This window comes from Podarcis melisellensis, assembly GCF_964234715.1.
Source record: "Podarcis melisellensis genome assembly, chromosome: 2".
Classification (NCBI taxonomy): domain Eukaryota; kingdom Metazoa; phylum Chordata; class Lepidosauria; order Squamata; family Lacertidae; genus Podarcis; species Podarcis melisellensis.
Window position 1 is genome coordinate 115,496,897 of NC_138529.1, and position 20,379 is coordinate 115,517,275.

General features: G+C 49.0%; 2 protein-coding genes across 5 annotated transcripts; both read left to right on the top strand.

The window, feature by feature from the left end:
* Positions 1-71: 71 nt before the first annotated feature.
* On the top strand, positions 72-9,773 carry LOC309364634 (uncharacterized protein). 2 transcript variants are annotated; one of them, XM_081902317.1, is made up of 4 exons: positions 72-490; positions 3,359-4,305; positions 5,489-5,615; positions 6,983-9,773. In XM_081902317.1, exons 2-4 carry the CDS (start codon positions 3,466-3,468, stop codon positions 7,825-7,827), a joined length of 1,812 nt encoding a protein of 603 aa, XP_081758443.1. In that variant the 5' UTR covers positions 72-490; positions 3,359-3,465; the 3' UTR covers positions 7,828-9,773. The 2 variants fall into 2 exon arrangements, with proteins under 2 accessions (XP_081758443.1, XP_081758444.1); XM_081902318.1 differs by having other exon boundaries at positions 72-486; positions 3,352-4,305.
* A 1,285-nt stretch (positions 9,774-11,058) lies between these two features.
* Positions 11,059-19,943, top strand: LOC309364647 (uncharacterized protein). Of its 3 annotated transcripts, none has more exons than XM_081902352.1 (4): positions 11,059-11,090; positions 16,184-17,122; positions 18,436-18,562; positions 18,833-19,943. In XM_081902352.1, the coding sequence occupies exons 2-4, from the start codon at positions 16,322-16,324 to the stop codon at positions 19,684-19,686; spliced, it is 1,782 nt and encodes a 593-aa protein (XP_081758478.1). In that variant the 5' UTR covers positions 11,059-11,090; positions 16,184-16,321; the 3' UTR covers positions 19,687-19,943. The 3 variants fall into 3 exon arrangements, with proteins under 3 accessions (XP_081758478.1, XP_081758479.1, XP_081758477.1); XM_081902353.1 differs by lacking the exon at positions 11,059-11,090 and adding an exon at positions 13,356-13,563 and having other exon boundaries at positions 18,836-19,943; XM_081902351.1 differs by lacking the exon at positions 11,059-11,090 and adding an exon at positions 13,358-13,563.
* Positions 19,944-20,379: the final 436 nt, after the last annotated feature.

Sequence of the window (20,379 nt, forward strand, 5' to 3'; positions counted from 1 at the left end):
TTTAAGGAGTACTAAGGTATCTTGTGTCTTTCATAGCACAGTGGCAGGCAGAAATTCAGCAGGAAAAGCTCTCCCCGGGCATGGAAATGCAATGCTGTGCCTGGCTGCACCTGTTAGATGTCTGCCTGTCACGCTGCTGCTTCAAGGCCAGGGCTTTGTTTGTTTTTTAAGGAGTACCTGGCCTTGTGAGAGTGATGGTGGCTTGTCCCAGAAAGAGAGAAAGAGAGAGAGAGAGAGAGAGAGAGAGAGAGAGAGAGAGAGAGAGAGAGAGAGATGTCTGCAATAAGGGTTAAAAAAATAAAGCGTCACCTAGGCAGTTCTCTGCTTCCTAGAGAGGCCAGGAAAGGCAAGAGACTGCAAGGGAATATATTCTTTCCTCTTCCCTGGCGAGGAATCCTTTCCTGTGTTTTGCCACAGAGGAAAACCAGAGCCTTGGCAGGACATTGCCCAGAGGTTTTGCAGGGCAGCAGCTGCTGCAAGGAGCTGGTGAGTTGGAGGAAGGAGAATGGGGAATCTTTGTGGGGGGGAAGGAGGTTTCACTGGCGTTGGAGAGGAAAAGAAACTGCTGGGGGGGAAGGGATTACTTTTTGCTCCGTGCAAAGAGAGAGGGGCATTTCCCCCCAAATGTGCCCGGAAAGAGAAAATTGTATTTACTGGCACATTGGTGCTGCGCTGTTCGTTTTGAGCTGCTTTCACTGGCATAACAGGGTGGTGTGCAGTTCTGTCATAAGGCAGAAAGGCAAATGGTCAAATATTTTGGCAGGCGGACAAAACCAATCTGATCAATTAAAAAAATAATAATGTTTGTATGCCGCTAAAAAAATATCAAAGTGGTTTACAACAAACGAGTGCACAGAAACACACACTAAAGAAACATGTCAAAATGAAAACCCAAGATCACCCACTAACTATTTTTAGTAGCCTGCATAAGTCTGGCAGCATGGGAAAGTTCGCAGCAGACTTTTAAAGATTAAAGAGAAGGCAGCTATTGGGTCTCTATTGAGCCTTCCACAGGATTGGGCCAATGACCCTAAAGGCTCCCGTTTCTTGCTGCTCTCAGTTCAGCCTGGATGTGATCCCTCTGATCTGAGCCAGGATATAAGGCTTCAGGTGGCCCCTACATATTTTGATCCCCCTTTCTTCTTCCTTCTCTCTTTGCAGAAACTTATTTTCCTGGCTGTAATCATATTTTGATCATCCTATTCCACCCTGGGCTCGTTTGGGGGAAGGGAAGAGTATGTATTGAATAAATGAATAAATATTCCCCTGGAAGGGTCTTGAATACTTCTCCCTTAAAAGGGGAAAGCTAGAAACCTGGAGAGTATTTTATTACTATCATTATTGTTTCTTTGTGTTCTCCAGGTGTTTCAGGCTACAACTCCCATCGGCCTCAGCCAGTCCAGAATGGCACTGATGGGAGTTGTAGTCCGAAACGAAATGTCAGGAGGGCGCTGGAGAAGGCTGATGTACCGCATATAAAGCTCTACATCTTGGAGAAAATAAAAGATAAAGTGCGAGATTGGTTACATTACGTTCAGATTAAAGAAGTTTTTAAGTTGGACAAAAAGATAGGATTCCAGGTGGAAAAATCAAAGTTAGAAACAGAACTGTTAGAACCCAGTTCTAAGATACTTTCAAGAATGTATAACTTGTTGCTAAAATGGAACACACAAGATGAAACGGTCAAATCAGCTATGATAAAATGGGCACAGGACATAGGGTACAATATCATGTTTGCTGACTGGGAAAAGTTATGGACCACCGGTCTGAGATTCACGGCATGTAATGCCTTGAAAGAAAATATTATGAAAATGATATACAGGTGGTACATGACCCCAGTCAAGCTTGCATAGATATACCATTTGTCTGATAATAAATGTTGGAAGTGTAAAGAAGCCGAAGGAACATTCTTTCACCTCTGGTGGACTTGCCCTAGAGTGAAGGCTTTCTGGGAAATGATATATAATGAGCTGAAAAAGGTATTTAAGTATACATTCCCTAACTGATGGACTATATGGAACTGGCGGAAATGACTGGCAGAATCCGAGACCTGGGAGAAGAACTGGTGGAGGAGGACTGGAAGAAATTTAAGGACTATCTACAAAAACATTGCAAATTGTATGAATGTTAAGAAAGATGTAAGATTAGCAATAACATTATTCCAACAAATTAGTTATAAGGAATATGAATCTAAATGCAATTAAAAGAAAAGACAGATTTTGGATAAATAGTATGTTAAAACTAAGTCTCCAAAAGGGTGATCTAAATTTTCTAAAATTTGAGATTTAATATTGGAAAATTACATTACATGAATTGAAACAAGTTAATAAATTGCTGGCAAAATTTAAGAGTTTGGAATGCAGGAACAAGAGTTGTGAGGAAGTCCAATGATGAGAATGAAATGTGGATATTGGAAAATTCTATGTTACTCTGTATGTTTTTTTATTGTTTAAACAAAATTTTAATAAATATTATTATAAAAAAAAGCTCTACATCTAGGGCAAGGGTAGAAATTTGGTTCACTAATTTTTATTATTAGTTACATTTGCATACCATAGATCTCAGGGAGATCCATAGATCTCAGGGAGGTTCACAGCATTGAAATACAAGATAAAAACACAAATGCATAATGAAAACAAGAACAAAGCAAACCAATAACCCCCCCCCAGCCCTCCTAATTTACACTTTCTGGAAATAATATGTGACCAAAATACAGGGATCCTTCAAAATGTGCACTTATCCGAAATTTACAGTGCCGTTCCCCAGCCAAAAGGATGTGTATGAAACAGTGTATATTTGTGAGACATAGAATATAGCAAAAATGTGTTCTGTTTGTGAAAGTCGCTTGCCAAAATGTACATATTAGGCAAAAATGCATAGAAAGAGGTTTATTTTAGGTAAAATGGGCACTAACAAAGTTTCATAAGGAACGTTTTTTTTAAAAGGAAATTGCCAAATAATTCCCTTTCCGGCATGACAATGTACACCAAAATATTGTCATGCTTTCTCATCAGGCAAAAAACAAAGAGGTGTGAACCTTGAAATGGGAAGAGGGGCAGAGCATGCGGCCTCACATCTTGCAACATGAGTGGCAGTGGCCTGAAAAAGGTGGCAAAATTGCAATGAGAAACACCACTAGGTTGAGGGGGGTGCAAACAGATTTCTTTGGTACCAAATGACACAGAAACGAGTGCTAAACTTGTGCCATATGCCATTGCATTGCAGCTCAAATATTATGTGCAAAATAACAGGAGAAATGGAATAAACTGCAGTGAGAAGCCGAAAGCAGTCTGCTCCAAAAGTAACTGCACTTTAACAGTCTTTCTCCTTCTCTTGGTTATCTTCTTTCAGGGAGAAGGCCCAGTTGCCATTTGAGAAGGCCCTCAACTTCAATTTGACAAAAAGAGACTCCGATTCTCATGTTTGGATGCTTAGCCATCTGCCCCGGCACAATGTTTCCCTCGGATGTGTGCTAAGCCCTGCGAGTTTGAGAAGCCACGGCTGAGGGAAGGCCAAGACAAAATGGCCGCTGAGGAAGGAAGCGCCTCGCCATCCCTGAGCCTGCAGTTCCGGGTTGCGCTCGGACAGCACGGCGGGATAAAAACAGAGGCTCAGGACCCGGCTGACGCCGACGCTCACGATATCCAGATGGTGTGCGTCGGCGAGCCTCATGGATGGACTGCCTCAACCCATGTCAAGCCGGAACTGGAGGAGGTGCATTGGGAAACCCGAGAAAACGAGGTGTTCTTGAAGGCGAGGCCGTCCCCCCGCTCAGGGTGGGGAAGCCTGCCGCCGTGTCAGGAGGCCCTGCCTTGGGATGGGGTCAAAGTGTTCCCTGCCTCCTTCGAGGGAGCGCTCACGACGTGCAAATGGCTGGCCAGAGAGTGGGGGTCTCGACAGAGGACACCCGCCTCCGAAATGGAAGGGCAGCAAGCGACTGGCACGCCAAACGGTGCCAGAGCGAGGAGGGGCGGCAGGAAAGGGAAGGCCGCTGTTCTTCTGAGCGGTGCGGTCGGGGCAGAGGCCCAGCGCCAGCAGTTCAGGCGCTTCTGCTACCAAGAGGCCGAGGGTCTGCACAACGCCTACGGCCAACTCCGGAGCCTGTGCCATCGGTGGCTGAAGCCGGAGAAGCACTCGAAGGAGCAGATTTTGGAGCTGGTGATCTTGGAACAGTTCCTGGCTGTCCTGCCCCCGGAGATGCAGAGCTGGGTCAGGGAACGGGAGCCTGAGACCTGCGCCCACGTGATCGCCCTGGCTGAGGATTTCCTGCTAAGGCAACAAGAGGCAGAACAATTGGGGCAGGAGGTGACTGGGGCGGTGGTCGGTCTGAAGTTTGGGAGGTTCACGTGGGAATTTGCTAGATTAGGTGGGGGCCGAGTGCCTGGATCTGTTGATAAACCAGAGTTTAACTTGAGTGGGTGGGGCAAAGGGGGGGAGGGAGTGAACTGGAAGTGTGGTATAGTGTGTAGAGCAGGGTGGTGTCGTGGTTGGACTCTGGCCACATCCACAGTAAACACTGTAGAATCCTAGAATGGAAAACTTGGAAGGGACCATGAGGGTCATCTGTTTCCACCCCCTGCAATGCAGGAATCTTTTGCCCAACATGGGGCTCAAACCAACGACCTGGAGGTTAAAAGACTCATGCTGTACATTCAAAGCACATTCATCACACTTTTTGCAGCCATGGCGCGGGTGGCGCTGTGGGTTAAACCACAGAGCCCAGGACTTGCCGATCAGAAGGTCGGCGGTTCAAATCCCCACGACGGGGTGAGCTCCCATTGCTCGGTCCTTGCCCCTGCCAACCTAGCAGTTCGAAAGCATGTCAAAGTGCAAGTAGATAAATAGGTACCGCTCCGGCAGGAAGGTAAACAGCATTTCCGTGTGCTGCTCTGGTTCGCCAGAAGCAGCTTAGTCATACTGGCCACATGACCCGGAAGCTGTACGCCGGCTCCCTCGGCCAGTAAAGCGAGATGAGCGCCGCAACCCCAGAGTTGGTCACGACTGGACCTAACTGGTCAGGGGTCCCTTTACCTTCCCCCCAAAGATTCCTGGGAGCTGTAGTTTGCCCCTCACAGAGCTATAATGCCATTCAAGCTCTGCTCCAATGAAAGTCGTTCCTGATGTTTAGTCGGAATCTCCTTTTTCTTTTCTTTTTTGGAATATCCTTTCTTTTAACTTGAATCCATTGGTTCATTGTGGTGCCCAGATCGACACAGTGTTCCAGGTGTGCTCTGACAAAGGCAGAATAGAGCCGTACTATTACTTCCCTTGCTCTGGACACTAGACTTCTGTTGGTGCAGCCTAGAATAGCATTAGCTTGTTTTTTGCTGCTCCATCACAAACATTCCATTGCAATTTAACTTTATGAAGTGACGCGTTTCTTAACAAAAATTGGGGGAAATTTCCTCCCACCCTGGTCTCCCTGCCGCCTCTAGTGGATCCTTTCCCTGTCCCAGCTCTGACAGAAACCTTTCTGCTCTTCTTACAGGAGCTGGGATCCTTTGTGGAGGTGATGGTGAATTCTCCCGAGGGAGAGCAAGTTCCATCAGATGCTTGGCAGAGACCGCTCTTCAAGGAGATCAAGCAGAAGGGCAACAGAGATGCAGAAACACTTGGTATGGAGTCACTTAACTAGCAGGAGGGGGAGGAGGGAGGGGGAGGAGCTAATAAGATACCTGAAGGAGCGTCTCCACCTCCCATCGTTCTACCCGGACACTGAGGTCCAGCTCCGAGGGCATTCTGGTGGTTCCCTCACCGTGAGAAGTGAGGTTACAGGGAACCAGGCGGAGGGGCTTCTCGATAGTGGCACCTGCCCTCTCGAACACCCTCCCACCAGATGTCAAGGAAATAAACAACTATCTGAGTTTTAGAAGACAGCTGAAGGCAGCCCTGTTTAGATAAATTTTTAATGTTTGATGTTTTATTGTCTTTTTTATATTCTGTTGGGAGCTGAGGGAAACCCAGCCAGATGGGAAGGATATAAATAAATTATTATTATTATTATTATTATTATTATTATTATTAAGCTTGTAAGCGAAAAGTAGGCCACACCACTAATTCATAGCACTTGTCATGGCTTCCGCCAAGGAATCCTGGGAACTGTAATGTGTTACAGGTGCCAAGAGTTGTTAAGATACACACACACACACCACGACGACACGGCTTTATTCCCCTCACAGAGCTACAGTTTAACAATGGTTTAACAGTCAATCAATCCATCTTCCATGGGAACTCTGGGAACTGTAGCACTGGGAGGGGAATAGGACACCTCCTAACAGCTCTCAGCGCCCTTAACCACCTACATTTCCCAGGATTCTTTGGGGGAAGCCATTGTAGTTGTACCTTGGTTCTTGAACAGAATCCCTTCCAGAAGTCCATTCCACTTCCGAAAACATTCAAAAACCAAGGTGCAGCTTCTGACTGGCTGCAGGAGCTTCCTGCACTCAATCGGAAGCCGTGTTGGATGTTTGGCTTCAAAAAACATTCACAAACCGAAACACTCACTTCCGGGTTTGTGGCGTTCGGGAGCCAAAATGTTTGAGTCACAAGGCGTTCCAGAACCAAGGTATGACTGTACTGTTTAATGTGGTATCATACTGCTTTGAATGTACAGTGGTACCTCGGGTTACATACGCTTCAGGTTACAGACTCCGCTAACCCATAAATAGTACCTCAGGTTAAGAACTTTGCTTCAGGATGAGAACAGAAATCGTGCTCTGGCGGTGCAGTGGCGGCAGGAGGCCCCATTAGCTAAAGTGGTGCTTCAGGTTAAGAACAGTTTCAGGTTAAGAACGGACCTCCGGAACAAATTAAGTACTTAACCCGAGGTACCACTGTATAAGGCAGGAAGAAGTGACGTTAGATGGGAAACCGCTTCCGTTTTTGAATTATTCTTAAGTGGCATCTAAATCTTATTAAATAAAACTAAAAATGATTTGACCGGGGGTGGGTGTCGATGACTCAACCGTGTCTTTTCCTTCAGACAGCCGTACGACGTCCCAGGAAGAGGAAGAGGTCGGTCAGCAAAGAGATTTGGAGTTAGCGGAAGCACGCAGGATGTTCCTGGGCAAATCCGCCAGCCGCCTCACGCTGAGGTGCGAGAGCTTTGAGGAAGCTTGCGGATCGAAGCGGCAGCAGGAGTGGCTTCCCGCGGCGACATCGGAGGAGCCGTCGCACCGGTCGGAAGCCGACGGGCCTGTTCCTGAGGCGGGGATCCACGGTGTGGCGGTCAAGTACCTTTGCCCTGAGTGCGGCCGGAACTTCCAGCACAAATCGACCTTAATCCGCCACCAGAAGATGCACACGGGTGAGAAGCCCCACGTCTGCCTGGAGTGCGGGAAGAGCTTCCGCCGCAGGGACAAGCTGATCCGCCACCAGAGGATCCACACGGGACAGAAGCCCCACGAGTGCGCCGAGTGCGGGAAGAGCTTCCGCGAGAGGGGGAAGCTCACCAACCACCAGAGGATCCATACCGGCGAGAAGCCCTACGCCTGCCCGGCCTGCAAGAAGACCTACCGCTGGAAGGAGGAGTTTGTGAAGCACCTGAGGATCCACACGGGCGAGAGGCCCTACGGGTGCGTGCTCTGCGGCAAGGCCTTCATCAGCAAGGCCCACCTGGTCTCCCACCACCGCAGCCACACCGGCGAGAAGCCGTACGAGTGCGCCGAGTGCCGCCGCCGGTTCTGCAGCAAGCAAAGCCTCGCCAAGCACCAACGGGTCCACGCGGAAGAGAACGCCTACGAGTGCCAGGACTGCGGGAAGGTCTTCCGCTATGTGTCGAACTTCGCCAAACACCAGAGACTCCACACGAGCGACAGGATCCTCTAGGGAGGAATAATTATAATAATTAATTTTTTGTACCCTGCCCATCTGACCAGGTTGCCTCAGCCACTCTGGGCAGCTTCCCACAGAACACAGTGGTACCTCGGGTTACAGACGCTTCAGGTTACAGACACTTCAGGTTACAGACTCCACTAACCCAGAAATAGTACCTCGGGTTAAGAACTTTGCTTCAGGATGAGAACAGAAATCATGCGGCGGCGGCAGGAGGCCCCATTAGCTAAAGTGGTACCTCAGGTTAAGAACAGTTTCAGGTTAAGAACAGACCTCCAGAATGAATTAAGTTCTTAACCAGAGGTACCACTATATACTAAAACACCACAGACCGTCGTCGCACATTAAAAGCTTTCCGACGCAGGGCTGCCTTCAGATCTCTGTGGAAAGTCATATAATTATCTCATTGGCATCTGAGGCCAGGATGCATGAGTGTAGCCAGGATTTATGTGGGGGGTGGGGCAGACACGCGCCTGTCATCCTCCTCTGTCTGGCTCTGTCTAGCAGATTCGGAATGAAACGTCTCAACAACCGTTCTTTTATATTACTTTCTTTTGACCCTAAGTGCTCGGGATAAATCTGTCGAAGCCTTCAGTCATTTGAAAGCTAGGAAGTTAAATAAAAAAATTAACATCATCGACTGAGGGCTTTCTGCTGTATAGAAACTTCCAGTTGTTTCTAGGCTGGCCCTGCAGGTGCGCGCTCTCAGGAGAAAATGCCGGAAAGGATGAGAAGCTTCCAGAACTGAGCCATCTGCAACGCGATTGGTCAGTTCACGGAAGCCATGCTGATTGCTCAGTTGAGTTGCTAGAATGCACCACATCATCCAAGTGACCTCAGCGAGCATTTCAATTTCAAATATTCTGATTCATTTAATTATTTTGATTTATTTACTTGATGGGGGGGAGCTGCCCTCCTGCCCCCTCAGCTACGCCCATAGGTGGGCATTGCACAGGGCAGGCTCCACCACCAAGAAGGCCCTCTGCCTGGTTCCCTGTCGCTTCACTTCTCGCAGTGAGGAAACCGCCAGAAGGCCCTCGGAGGTGGACCTCAGTGTCCGGGCTGAATGATGGAGGTGGAGATGCTCCTCCAGGAACAATTATCATTCCATGATAAAAATCTACTTCTCCTTTGGCACTGTCAGACACCACAGCTTGTCTCCTGAGGCCCCCAAAATCCCACCAGCCTGCAGACATGAGCGAATCCACTTGCTCGGAGGAAGGGCCTTGTCTCATCCGCCTTTCATGCAGAAGGTCCAGGTTCAATTGCCCAAAAGCATTTTCAGGTACAGTAGGGAAGAGTCTCCCTGCCTGAAACCCTGGACAGCAGCTGCCAATCAGTGTAGACACTACTGAAGTAGATGGAGCAACAGTCAGGTTCAGGAGAAGGCATCTTCCTTTTATCCTGTTTATAACTGCTTATAAAACCTATTGCCTCGTTTTGGTTAGCCTTGTATGCTCAAAATCTTTGTAGCCACATAAGGCTAGACAGCTGTGCATTTCTATTTTTTTGTCTGAATGTGAGGAATGATGGTCTATTTGTGCAAACTAAGCTATTCTGGATAACTTGAGCAGGGAGACCCTCTGCTCAGTGGACAAACATTTTGAGAAGCAATTTACACAGCCGACCACCAACAGATTTCAGTGACTTCAGTGACAGAAACCACTCAAACCATTCAAGGGCCAAATGTGGACTTGCCTCGGACAAGAGTCATTTTTTAAAAGTCTTGATAATGGAGAGAAAGGCTTCAGAACATTTTGACCGCAGAATCACAGCTGAATGGTGGAAGCATGAACTGCCGCAGGGAACGTTTCTAGACAAAAACTTGGATCTGAACTGGCAGGTTTCTGCCCAAACCTCCTGGTCCCAATCCATAACATTGTGAGCTGGTGCTTCTATGTGCAGTTTAGGAAACACTGGTAAATTTAGTAACGCACTTTCTCAAATGTTTCTGTTGTGATTATTGCTGCTCCACTTTGGTGTTTCTTTGTGTGACATAAAAAAGGTAAAGGGATCCCTGACAGTTGTCCAGTTGTGGACGACTCTGGGGTTGCGGCACTCATCTCGCTTTATTGGCCGAGGGAGCCAGCGTACAGCTTCCGGGTCATGTGGCAGGCATGACTAAGCCGCTTCTGCCGAACCAGAGCAGCGCACAGAAATGCCGTTTACCTTCCCGCTGGAGTGGTACCTATTTATCTACTTGCGCTTGGATGTGCTTTCGAACTGCTAGATGGGTATTATTATTTGTAGTTGTTGTAGTAGTAGTAGTACTGTTATTATTATAAATTATTGCCTGCCCCTCACCCTAAGATCCCAGGGCAGGTTAGAGCAATCAAAAAACATTATTAATTTTAGAAAGAGTGTAAAACAACTTGAAATTCCAAAATAAGTTGAGTCCTGAAAATATACACCTCAAGGTCAAAAGCATTGTTTGTTATAAAACCATGACTTGTGTGGTGAAGGCGAACAGGGTTGCATATACACTGTATCTTTAAAGCACATTCTTTCCCTTGAATTCTGGGCCTTGTAGTTTACCCCTCACAGTTACCATTCCCAGCACTCCTTAAGAAACTACAGTGCCCAGAATTCTTTGAGGGAAAGAATGAGGTGGGAAGAATGCGCTCTGAATGTGCTTTAAAGATGGTGTCTTGTATGAAGCCTAGGAAGGCTTTCTCTCATAACATTAGAAACGGGTCATCCAGTGAATCTGACTGGCTGGACTTTCAGGCAATGAGGAAGGTGGTAGAGCATCTGCCTTGCAAATAGGCAGTGCGGTGTAGCGGTTAGAGTGCTGACCTAGGACTTGGGAGATCAGGGTTAAAATCCCCACTCGGCCATGACACTCGTTGGCCAGTCACTGTCTCTTAGCCTAAGCTACCATACAGCGTTGGAACCGTAGAATCATAGATTTGGGACCCCAAGGGAAACCTAGTTCAACCACCTTGAGCTCCTGGGATGCTGAAGCTGCAGAAAGGTCCCTGGTTCAAACCCCAGCATCTCTAGGTAACATTGGGAGAGACCTCCCCTTCTGAAACCTTGGAGATGCCCCTGGCAGTCTGTGTAGAGAACACAATCAAAATCATCTTGGTAGCTTCCTCAGTTTGTCACGGGTTCCCAAAGTCATGCAGCTTAAAAGGCGTTGCTTATTTTCACTTGTGACTCAAAGAGGGCATCTATTGGGAAAGATCAACAACACAGGGCCCTTGCAAATCTGCTCAGAAGTAAGCCTGATGGAATTCGGCGGGGCTTTCTTTTGGGTAAGTGGGGTTCGGATCACAGCCTGAAATGCCTGCCTTACCGCTGGCTCTGCTAAAACAGAAAATACGTTCACATATCATACACAATGCAGGAATCTACACAATGCAGGAATCTCAACCAAGCATCCCTGACAGATATGATGATCAGTGACGGTGGGGAGGGGGCAAATTCAGCCTCTCCCCAGGCCATGCCTCCAACTGACTTTGCTTCAAATTCTCCCTGAGTGTTTGGGCCTGGCTGATGTGTCCTCAAGCTCCAGTGATTGCATGGATGGAGGGTGGAGAGGGTCGTGTGCGCATGTGTGAACACCAGCCCCCACTGCAAAGGCAACGTTCACCTTTGCTCCACCCACTTCTGCCTCCGGCCCCTCCCACCACTTGCATGTGGCCCCCAGAAGGGAAAACCTGAAAATGGTTCTCTGCCTTTGCTCTGTTCCAAATTGGGTTCTGTGCACCTCACTGGGTGAGTGGTGGCGGTAGAATGTTTGCAGGCAGAAATTCAACCAGTGCCACTTCCCCAAACATTTGCTGCTTATGTGCCCCATTAATTTCTGCCCAGCCCTCCCTGCCTCCCAAAACACACTGAGCTGCTCTGCTGCAGCTACAACTGACGGGGATGTGAGTTAATGCAGCAGGTACAAAGCGGTGCAGAATCATTGTCCCGCCAGATGTTGCAGGACTACAATTCCCATCATCCCTGGCCATTGCCCGTGCTTGCTGGGGCTGATGGGAGTTGTAGGCTGACTGAAGCAGAGCCTCTGTCCCTCTACATTTCTGAATACAGCTCCAGGAAGAAGAAGAAGAAGAAGAAGAAGAAGAAGAAGAAGAAGAAGAAGAAGAAGAAGAAGAAGAAGAAGAATAGTAGTAGTAGTAGTAGTTTGGATTTGATATCCCGCCTTTCACTCCCTTTTTAAGGAGTCTCAAAGAGGCTAACATTCTCCTTTCCCTTCCTCCCCCACAACAAACACTCTGTGGGGTGAGTGGGGCTGAGAGACTTCAGAGAAGTGTGACTGGCCCAAGGTCACCCAGCAGCTGCATGTGGAGGAGCGGAGACGCGAACCCGGTTCCCCAGATTACGAGACTCTTAACCACTACACCACACTGGCTCTCTAGGGAAACACTCCCTAGCCCCAGTTTTCCGCACTGGGGAGCTGTAAACCTTTGATACCCCACCTGTCTGGCCTCCCCTATTCCCCAACACTGGGATCGGACATAAATCAAGCTGTTCCCAGAGGAACCTGCTTTTTTTCCTGCATGGGAAACTCTGCTTCTAGCCTACCTCATAGGGTCGTTCGGAGGATGGTGTGAGACCCAACGACAGTGCCCTGGGGCCAGAGGAGAATAAACAGTATAATCAATAGTAATAAACATTGTTGTTTAGTCGTCTAGTCATGTCCGACTCTTCGTGACCCCCTGGACCAGAGCACACCAGGCACTCCTGTCTTCCACTGCCTCCCGCAGTTTGGTCAAACTCATGTTTGTAGCTTCGAGAACACAATCCAACCATCTCCTCCTCTGTTGTCCCCTTCTCCTTGTGCCCTCCATCTTTCCCAACATCAGGGTCTTTTCTAGGGAGTTTTCTCTTCTCATGAGGTGGCCAAAGTACTGGAGCCTCAGCCTCAGGATCTGTCCTTCCAGTGAGCACTCAGGGCTGAGTTCCTTCAGAATGGATAGGTTTGATCTTCTTGCAGTCCATGGGACTCTCAAGAGTCTCCTCCAGCACCATAATTCAAAAGCATCAATTCTTCGGCGATCAGCCTTCTTTATGGTCCAACTCTCACTTCCATACATCACTACTGGGAAAACCATAGCTTTTACTATACGGACCTTTGTTGGCAAGGTGAGGTCTCTGCTTTTTAAGATGCTGTCTAGGTTTGTCCCCTTAAGGGGTCTCAAAGCGGCTAACATTATCCTTTTCCCTTCCTCCCCCACAACAAACACTCTGTGAGGTGAGTGGGGCTGAGAGACTTCAAAGAAGTGTGACTAGCCCAAGATCACCCAGCAGCTGCATGTGGAGGAGCGGGGAATCGAACCCAGTTCCCCAGACTATGAGTCCACCGCTCTTAACCACTACACCACACAGAGGCAATAATGCCTCTGAATATCATTTGCTGGAAACCACAGAGGGGGGGAAAGTGCTTTTTTGCTTTGGTCCTCCTTGAAGATTTCCCACAGCCACTGTGACTTGAAACAGGATGCTGGGCTGTGATCCCAAGGGATGCTACACAGAAATGGTCCTCCGCTTTCTGAGCAATTTCCTTTATGGCCGTTCACCAAAGGGGTTAAGTTCATGGAGACTTGCATTTCCTAGAGATGCTAAGCGGCTTTGGGAGCAGAGGGATGCGAAGAGAGCGCAACTCACTTCCTGCCCCGCCTACTGTGGGAAAGCAGGGGTTTAAATTTCCCAGGCGCTGCAGGAGGAGCAGCGGGGCTGATCTCTCCCACCTCCCTTGTTCTTTTTAGGAAAGATCAGGTGAGTGGGGGAAAGGGGGTTTGCAGCAGGAAGAGATGGAGAATTTCAGTAGAGAGATTCTCCAGTTTGGGCTTCTATGCCTTTCGTTACTGGGTGGCAGGCAGAAGTTGAACAGGTGAAGCCTTCCTCCATCATGGCATTTCTGTGTTTGGCAGCAGCTGCACCTGACGGATTTCTGCCCTGGGGTTAGCTTGTGATGGTGCCTTTTTGCACGCGCACACGCCCTTCCTCTGTTGGATCGCTCTGAATCAAGGACCTAGGGAGATAGCTCAGTCGGTAGAGCATGAGATTCTTAATCTCAGGTTTGTGGGTTTGAGCCCCACTTTGAGCAAAAGATCCCTGCATTGCTGGGGGCGGGACTAGATGACCCTTGTGGTCCCTTCCAACTCTGCAATTCTGTGATTTTATGCTTCTTGGCTTGATAAAGCATCCAGGGGCTGCCAGCCACAGTGTCTGTGTTTCCTTGCACTGGCAAAGGCAGAATACGCCTCTGGTACCAATTTTTGGGAATCACAAGTGGGAGGAGTCAGTGGCGTAGCGTGGGGGGGTGCAGGGGGGGCCGGCCACACCGGGCGCAACATCTGGGGGTTAGGGAAATCTACGGGTTAGGGGGCGCAAATTACTTGCCTTGCCCCGGGTGCTGATAACCCACGCTACGCCACTGGGAAGAATCAGTGCTGTTACACTCATGTCCTGCTTGGGGTTTCCCATTGAGGTGTCTGGTTTGGCCGCTGTGAGAAGAGAATTCCAGACTAGATGGGCCATTTATTTACTAATTATATTTTATATCCCACCTTACCTATGAGGAAGAATGATTTATTTATTTATTTATTTATTTATTTATTTATTTATACCCCGCCCATCTGGATGGATTTTCCCAGCCACTCTGGGTGGCTTCCAACAAAACACTAAAATACAATAACCTATTAAACATTAAAAGCTTCCCTAAACAGGGCTGCCTTCAGGTGTCTTCTATAAGTTCTATTTTTCTCTTTGACATCTGGTGGGAGGGAGTTCCACAGGGCAGGTGCCACTACCGAGAAGGCCCTCTGCCTGGTTCCCTGTAACATGGCTTCTCGCAACGAGGGAACCGCCAGAAGGCCCTCGGCGCTGGACCTCGGTGTCCGGGCAGAACGATGGAGGTGGAGATGCTCCTTCAGGTATACTGGACTGAGGCCATTTAGGGCTTTAAAGGTCAGCACCACCAGTTTGAATTGTGCTTGGAAACGTACTGGGAGCCAGTGTAGGTCTTTCAAGACTGGTGTTATATGGAACTCAAGGTGGAAGACATAGTCCTCTCCAATTTATCCTCAGAACAGCCCTTAGGGGTAGGGTAGGCTGAGAATTGCTGACTGGCCCAAGATTAAGGTTACCAGATTTTTTTCAATGAATCCAGGGACACTTTTCAACTTCAATTGATTTTGTATGGGGACAGATTTGTAAATCCAGGGACTGTCCCTGGGAAACGGGGACATCTGGTAACCTTACCCAAAATCACCCTGTGAGCTTCATGGCCGAGGGGGATTTGAACCCTGGTCTCCCAGCTCCTGGCCCAACACGCCTTAGTGTTATTCCCTAAAAGAGCTGTGGGTGTTGATTGTATTGAATATGTATGAACACAGGCATGGAAGGAGAAATATGGGCAGGAGGGTGCAATAAATCTCTGCTAAATGAAGAAAATGTAATAGCTCAGGGGTAGATCCCCTGCTTTGCATGTGGAAAGTCCCAGGTTCATAGAATTATACAGCTAGAAATGAACAGGGAGGTAATCTATTCAATTCTTTTGTTTAAAGTGTCCCTGTCCGGCCTCTGCTTAAACATCTCCAGCAAAAGAGAGGCCATTGGTTTATTGTGATATTTATCCAAAATCTGCATCTTCCCTGCAGTTTCCTCCTACAGGTTCTAGTCTAGGGTTGCCATATTTCAAAAAGTAAAAACCAGGAAACCCCAAAAGTTATTGATTTCTTTTTTTAGGAAGACCCCAAAGTTGTTGAGCTTTTCATCCTGGGGTGACGGAGAATGACATTCACGCCTTTTGGAAACATTCTTGTTCCATTTTAAGAGTCATGGACAGTTGTTAGGAGACTCTTAAAGGTAAAGGTAAAGGACCCCTGACAGTTAAGTCCAGTCACAAACAACTCTGGGGTTGTAGCGCTCATCTCGCGTTACTGGCCGAGGGAGCCGACGTTTGTCCGCAGACAGTTTTTCCGGGTCATGTGGCCAGGATGACTAAGCCACTCCTGGCGGAACCAGAGCAGCACACGGAAACGCTGTTTACCTTCCCGCCGGAGCGGTACCTATTTATCTACTTGCACTTTGATGTGCTTTCAAACTGCTAGGTTGGCAGGAGCTGGGACCAAACAATGGGAGCTCACCCCGTTGCTGAGTTTCAAACTGCCAATCTTCCGATCGGCAAGCCCTAGGCTCAGTGGTTTAGACCACAGTGCCACCCGTGTCCCTAGGAGACTCTTAGCAAGCTACAGTTCCCAGAATTCTTTGCAGGAAGCCATGATTGTGGAATGGTATTAAGTGCATATGTTTAGCCTTGGTTCAATCTAGCAGTGCTTGTCTTATATACTTATGAAATTAGTATATCTCTCTCCCTTTTTTTCCTCCTCAGGAAGCTTAAACTTCCCTTCCAAACCGCTTGCATGTCTGCACACCCTGCAGCTTCGTGAGGTCAAAAGCTTCACAGTCTGGGCTTGCAGAAAGAATTGGTAACTTGGGCTCGGGCAGACATTTGCCGGGAAGAAATAAAATGGCAACCAAGCCGAGGGACGGATTGGTGCTGGGTCTCCAGCCTGAGGCTGGGCCTCAACAGGGAGTGAAATTGGAGCAACCGGACCTAGCAGCCCTTGACCCAGGAGTGGGGAATGGCCCGCACATCATGCAGGCCAGGAATACCAGGGAATTCTGGGAGAGAAACATGTCAGGCCACGTTAAGCAGGAGCCACAGAAGGGGCTGCAGCAGCCATGGGAGGCCCAGCTGCAGGAGTTCCTCAGAGCGATGGAGTCTTCCCACTCCGACGGGAGAAACCAGCACCAGCGGACGTTAGCATTGCGGGATGAGGCCCACCCCGTCCTGCCTCCTTTGGTGGGAATGGATGGCGCCAGGCCGCATCTGAGGAGAGAGATGGCAACCCCTGTCCTGCCAGGGCCCTGCAGAGAAGCCCAACAGCCGGCTAACAGCCTCTTGGCCAAAGAGACAGGAGAGTCCGGGAAAGTCAAGGAAGAGGTCCTGGGGGAGGAGGAGAACGGCGTGGCCACTGGCATGGACGCTGAGCGCCAGCGCTTCCGGCAGTTCAGCTACCAGGAGGCTGAGGGGCCTCGAGAGACTTGCAGCCGCCTCTGGGATCTTTGCCACTGGTGGCTGAAGCCGGAGAGGCGCAGCAAGGAGCAGATCCTGGAGCTGGTGATCCTGGAGCAGTTCCTGGCTGTCCTGCCCTCGGAGATGCAGAGCTGGGTCAGGAAAGGCGGGCCAGAGAGCTGCTCGCGGGCGGTGGCCTTGGCGGAAGACTTCCTGCTAAGGCAGCGGCCCGAGGAGCAGCGGCCCGAGCAGGTGAGTATCTGCTTCTCCCTGCTACCTTCCTCTTTTTTAATTTTATTGGAAGGTTTATTTACAACATAACATAACCCCCCCCCAATACAGAAATCCACCCTCATTAAACGTGAACATAACATACAATAAGCATAACATACAACAATACAAACAACCAAATAAAAGACTTCCTTTCTCCTGTATCTGGCCTCCTTATTTACTTCTTATAAGCTGTTTCCTTTATGAATAATTATTAACATTTTTCTAATTATAACTTAAATATCCACAAAGTCTCCTGCAGACATTAATCGAAACAAGTCCAGGTAGGTATTTTAGGGCACTGTTTTGTGATGTACTCTCTGCATTTTCCCCATGCTTTTTGAAACCCTTGTCTAGTGTGTTCTCTAATTGCCTCTGTTAATCTAGCCAGTTCAATATACTCTTAACAGTTTGTCTTGCCACTCCTTTTTCGTTGGCACAATTTCTTTTTTCCAGTTTTTAGCAGTTAGGATCCTTGCCACTCCTGTGGCATAGAGGAATATTTGGAGGAATATTCTGCTTTCTCCCTGCTACCTGTGAGGCTTTCGGAGTTGCGGACAGGGCAGAGATGGGCCGCATTCACAGCCTACATTAAGGCACTATAACAGTCATGGCTTCTCCCAGAGGATTCTGGGAGCTGTGATTTAAGGATGCTGAGCGTCGTTCGGAAACCCCCATTTTCCTCACAGAGCTGCTGTTCTCAGAGTGCTTTAACAGTCAATCCCTCTTCTCAGGGAGCTCTGGGAATTGACTGCCTCTGAGGGGGAAAGGGGGCTACCCAACAACTCTCAGCACCCATAACAAACTCCCATAATTCTTTGGGGGAAGCCATGACTATTCAACATGGTCTCATAGTGTTTTAAGTGGGGTGAACGTTGGCCTTAATGGACGGGCAGTGACAGAGCTCTTACTTCAGATACAGGAATATTCACAGGTTCATTCCCTGGCATCTTCAGTTCAAAAAAGGGCCTGACCACAAGGGATGGGAATAATCCTCTGCATGTGACCTTGATAGCTGCTGCCAGTCAGAACAGACAACACTAAGCTAGATGGGGAAGAAACTTAATTCATTGTACACACTTAGCAAGCCGAAGGTCCCAGGTATCTGAAACCCAGGGTGTGGGTGTGTGCTTCTAGCCTGTGAATGGTCTGAGTATTCCCTACAGTAACCAAAATAATCACACATTTTCCCCTTCCTCTCTGACCCACCTATTTATTAATTTTTTACAAAAAATTAGTGTAAGCTCTTTGGGCTGGGGTTGGATAAGTAAGAACAATCTTTCCTTCTGTTTCAGGTGCCGGGGGTGTCCAAGGAGGGGGCTGCCAAGATCCCTGAAGTGGAGGCACCTCCCTTGGGTGCCTGGCCAAGGCCTCTCTTCAGAGAGATCAAACAGGAAGGTGACAGAGATGCAGCCTTGCTGGGTAAGGATTCCTGGTGGCAGAGTTTTAACCACATTGCTTCTCCTGTGTTTTCCTTTCGTCCTGCCCGGCACTGGCATATGGCCCTCAGAAGGTTCTGCAGAAGGGAAAGTGGCCCTCACACTGAACAAAGTCTAAACAGAGTACATTGTCCTTCAGGTAACCTGGTGCCAAGCTCCTCAGGGCTCTGCACATTAATAGCAAGCCTTTGAACATGGCTTCGTAGCTAACAGGCAAACAGCAAATAACATTGAGATTCTCTCCTTATTCCAGCAGGAGGTGGGCAGGAGCAGAACATACAAGAAGATGCCAGGAAACGGGAACCGCACTGGGTGTTGTCAGGAAGAGGCGGGCAGAACGCCTCTGGCTGGCCCAATCGGGGCAAAGCGTCTGCCGGCCAGGAGGAAGTGTACCCCGAGAAAGAAGGGGACAAATTTATAAATTCCCAGGGCAGGTACGTGGAATTTGATGGAAATGCCGCCCAGCTTGCCGTCCCTGCACCAAGCGAGTCGCAGAAGCCAAGTCACGAGAGGCAGAAGTCCTGCGCCCACTGCGGAAAGGACTTCCAGCTGAAGTGTAACCTGCAGGCCCACGAGAGGACCCACACGGGCGAGAAGCCCTACAAGTGCTCCGTCTGCGGGAAGGGCTTCAGCACGAGGGCGTACCTGATCACCCACGAGAGGATCCACACGGGCGAGAAGCCGTACCAGTGCTCGGACTGCGGCAAGAGCTTCTGCGACAACTCCAACCTGATAGTCCACCGGAGGACCCACACGGGCGAGAGGCCCTACAAGTGCACGGACTGCGGGAAGAGCTTCCGGGAGAGGCCGGTGCTCATCCGGCACCAGCGGATCCACACGGGGGAGAAGCCCTACAAGTGCAGGGACTGCGGCAAGAGCTTCAGCCAGAGCTCGGGCCTCCTGGTGCACGAGAGGACCCACACGCGAGAGAAGCCCTACACGTGCACGGACTGCGGGAAGAGCTTCGGCGGCAACTCGAACCTCAGGGTCCACATGAGGATCCACACAGGGGAGAAGCCCTACAGGTGCTCGGACTGCGGGAAGATCTTCAGCGACCGCTCACTACTCATGCGGCATCAGAGCACCCACCAAGAGGGGAAGTGTTAGAAAAGGGGGGGGGGACAACACACAAACTGGAGTTTCACAGTTCCATACTGTCTAGGAAAATGACATTTTGATGCACACATGTACGCCACTCACATATACGTTTAACATGCTGTGGTACCGCTTTAAACAGTCATGGCTTCCCCCCAAAGGATTCTGGGAGCTGTGTTCTGTTAAAGGTGCTCAGAATTGTTAGGCGAGACCTCTATTCCTTTCACAGAGCCACAATTCCCAGAGCTCCGTGTGAAGAGGGAATAATAATAATACAGTGGTACCTCGGGTTAAGAACTTACAGTGGTGCCCCGCAAGACGAATGCCTCGCAAGACGAAAAACCCGCTAGACGAAAGCGTTTTCCGTTTTTCGATGCGCTTCGCAAGACGAATTTCCCTATGGGCTTGCTTCGCAAGATGAAAACGTCTTGCGAGCCTTGTGATTTTTTTTGCTCCCCCCCCTTTTTCTAAGCCGCTAAGCTTTTAATAGCCGCTAAGCCGCTAAACCTCCAATAGCGCTAATCCACTAAGACGCTAATAGGGTTGCTTCGCAAGACGAAAAAACCGCTAGACGAAGAGACTTGCGGAACGGATTATTTTTGTCTTGAGAGGCACCACTGTAATTTGTTCTGGAGGTCTGTTCTTAACCTGAAACTGTTCTTAACCTGAAGCACCATTTTAGGTAATGGGGCCTGCTGCGCCGCC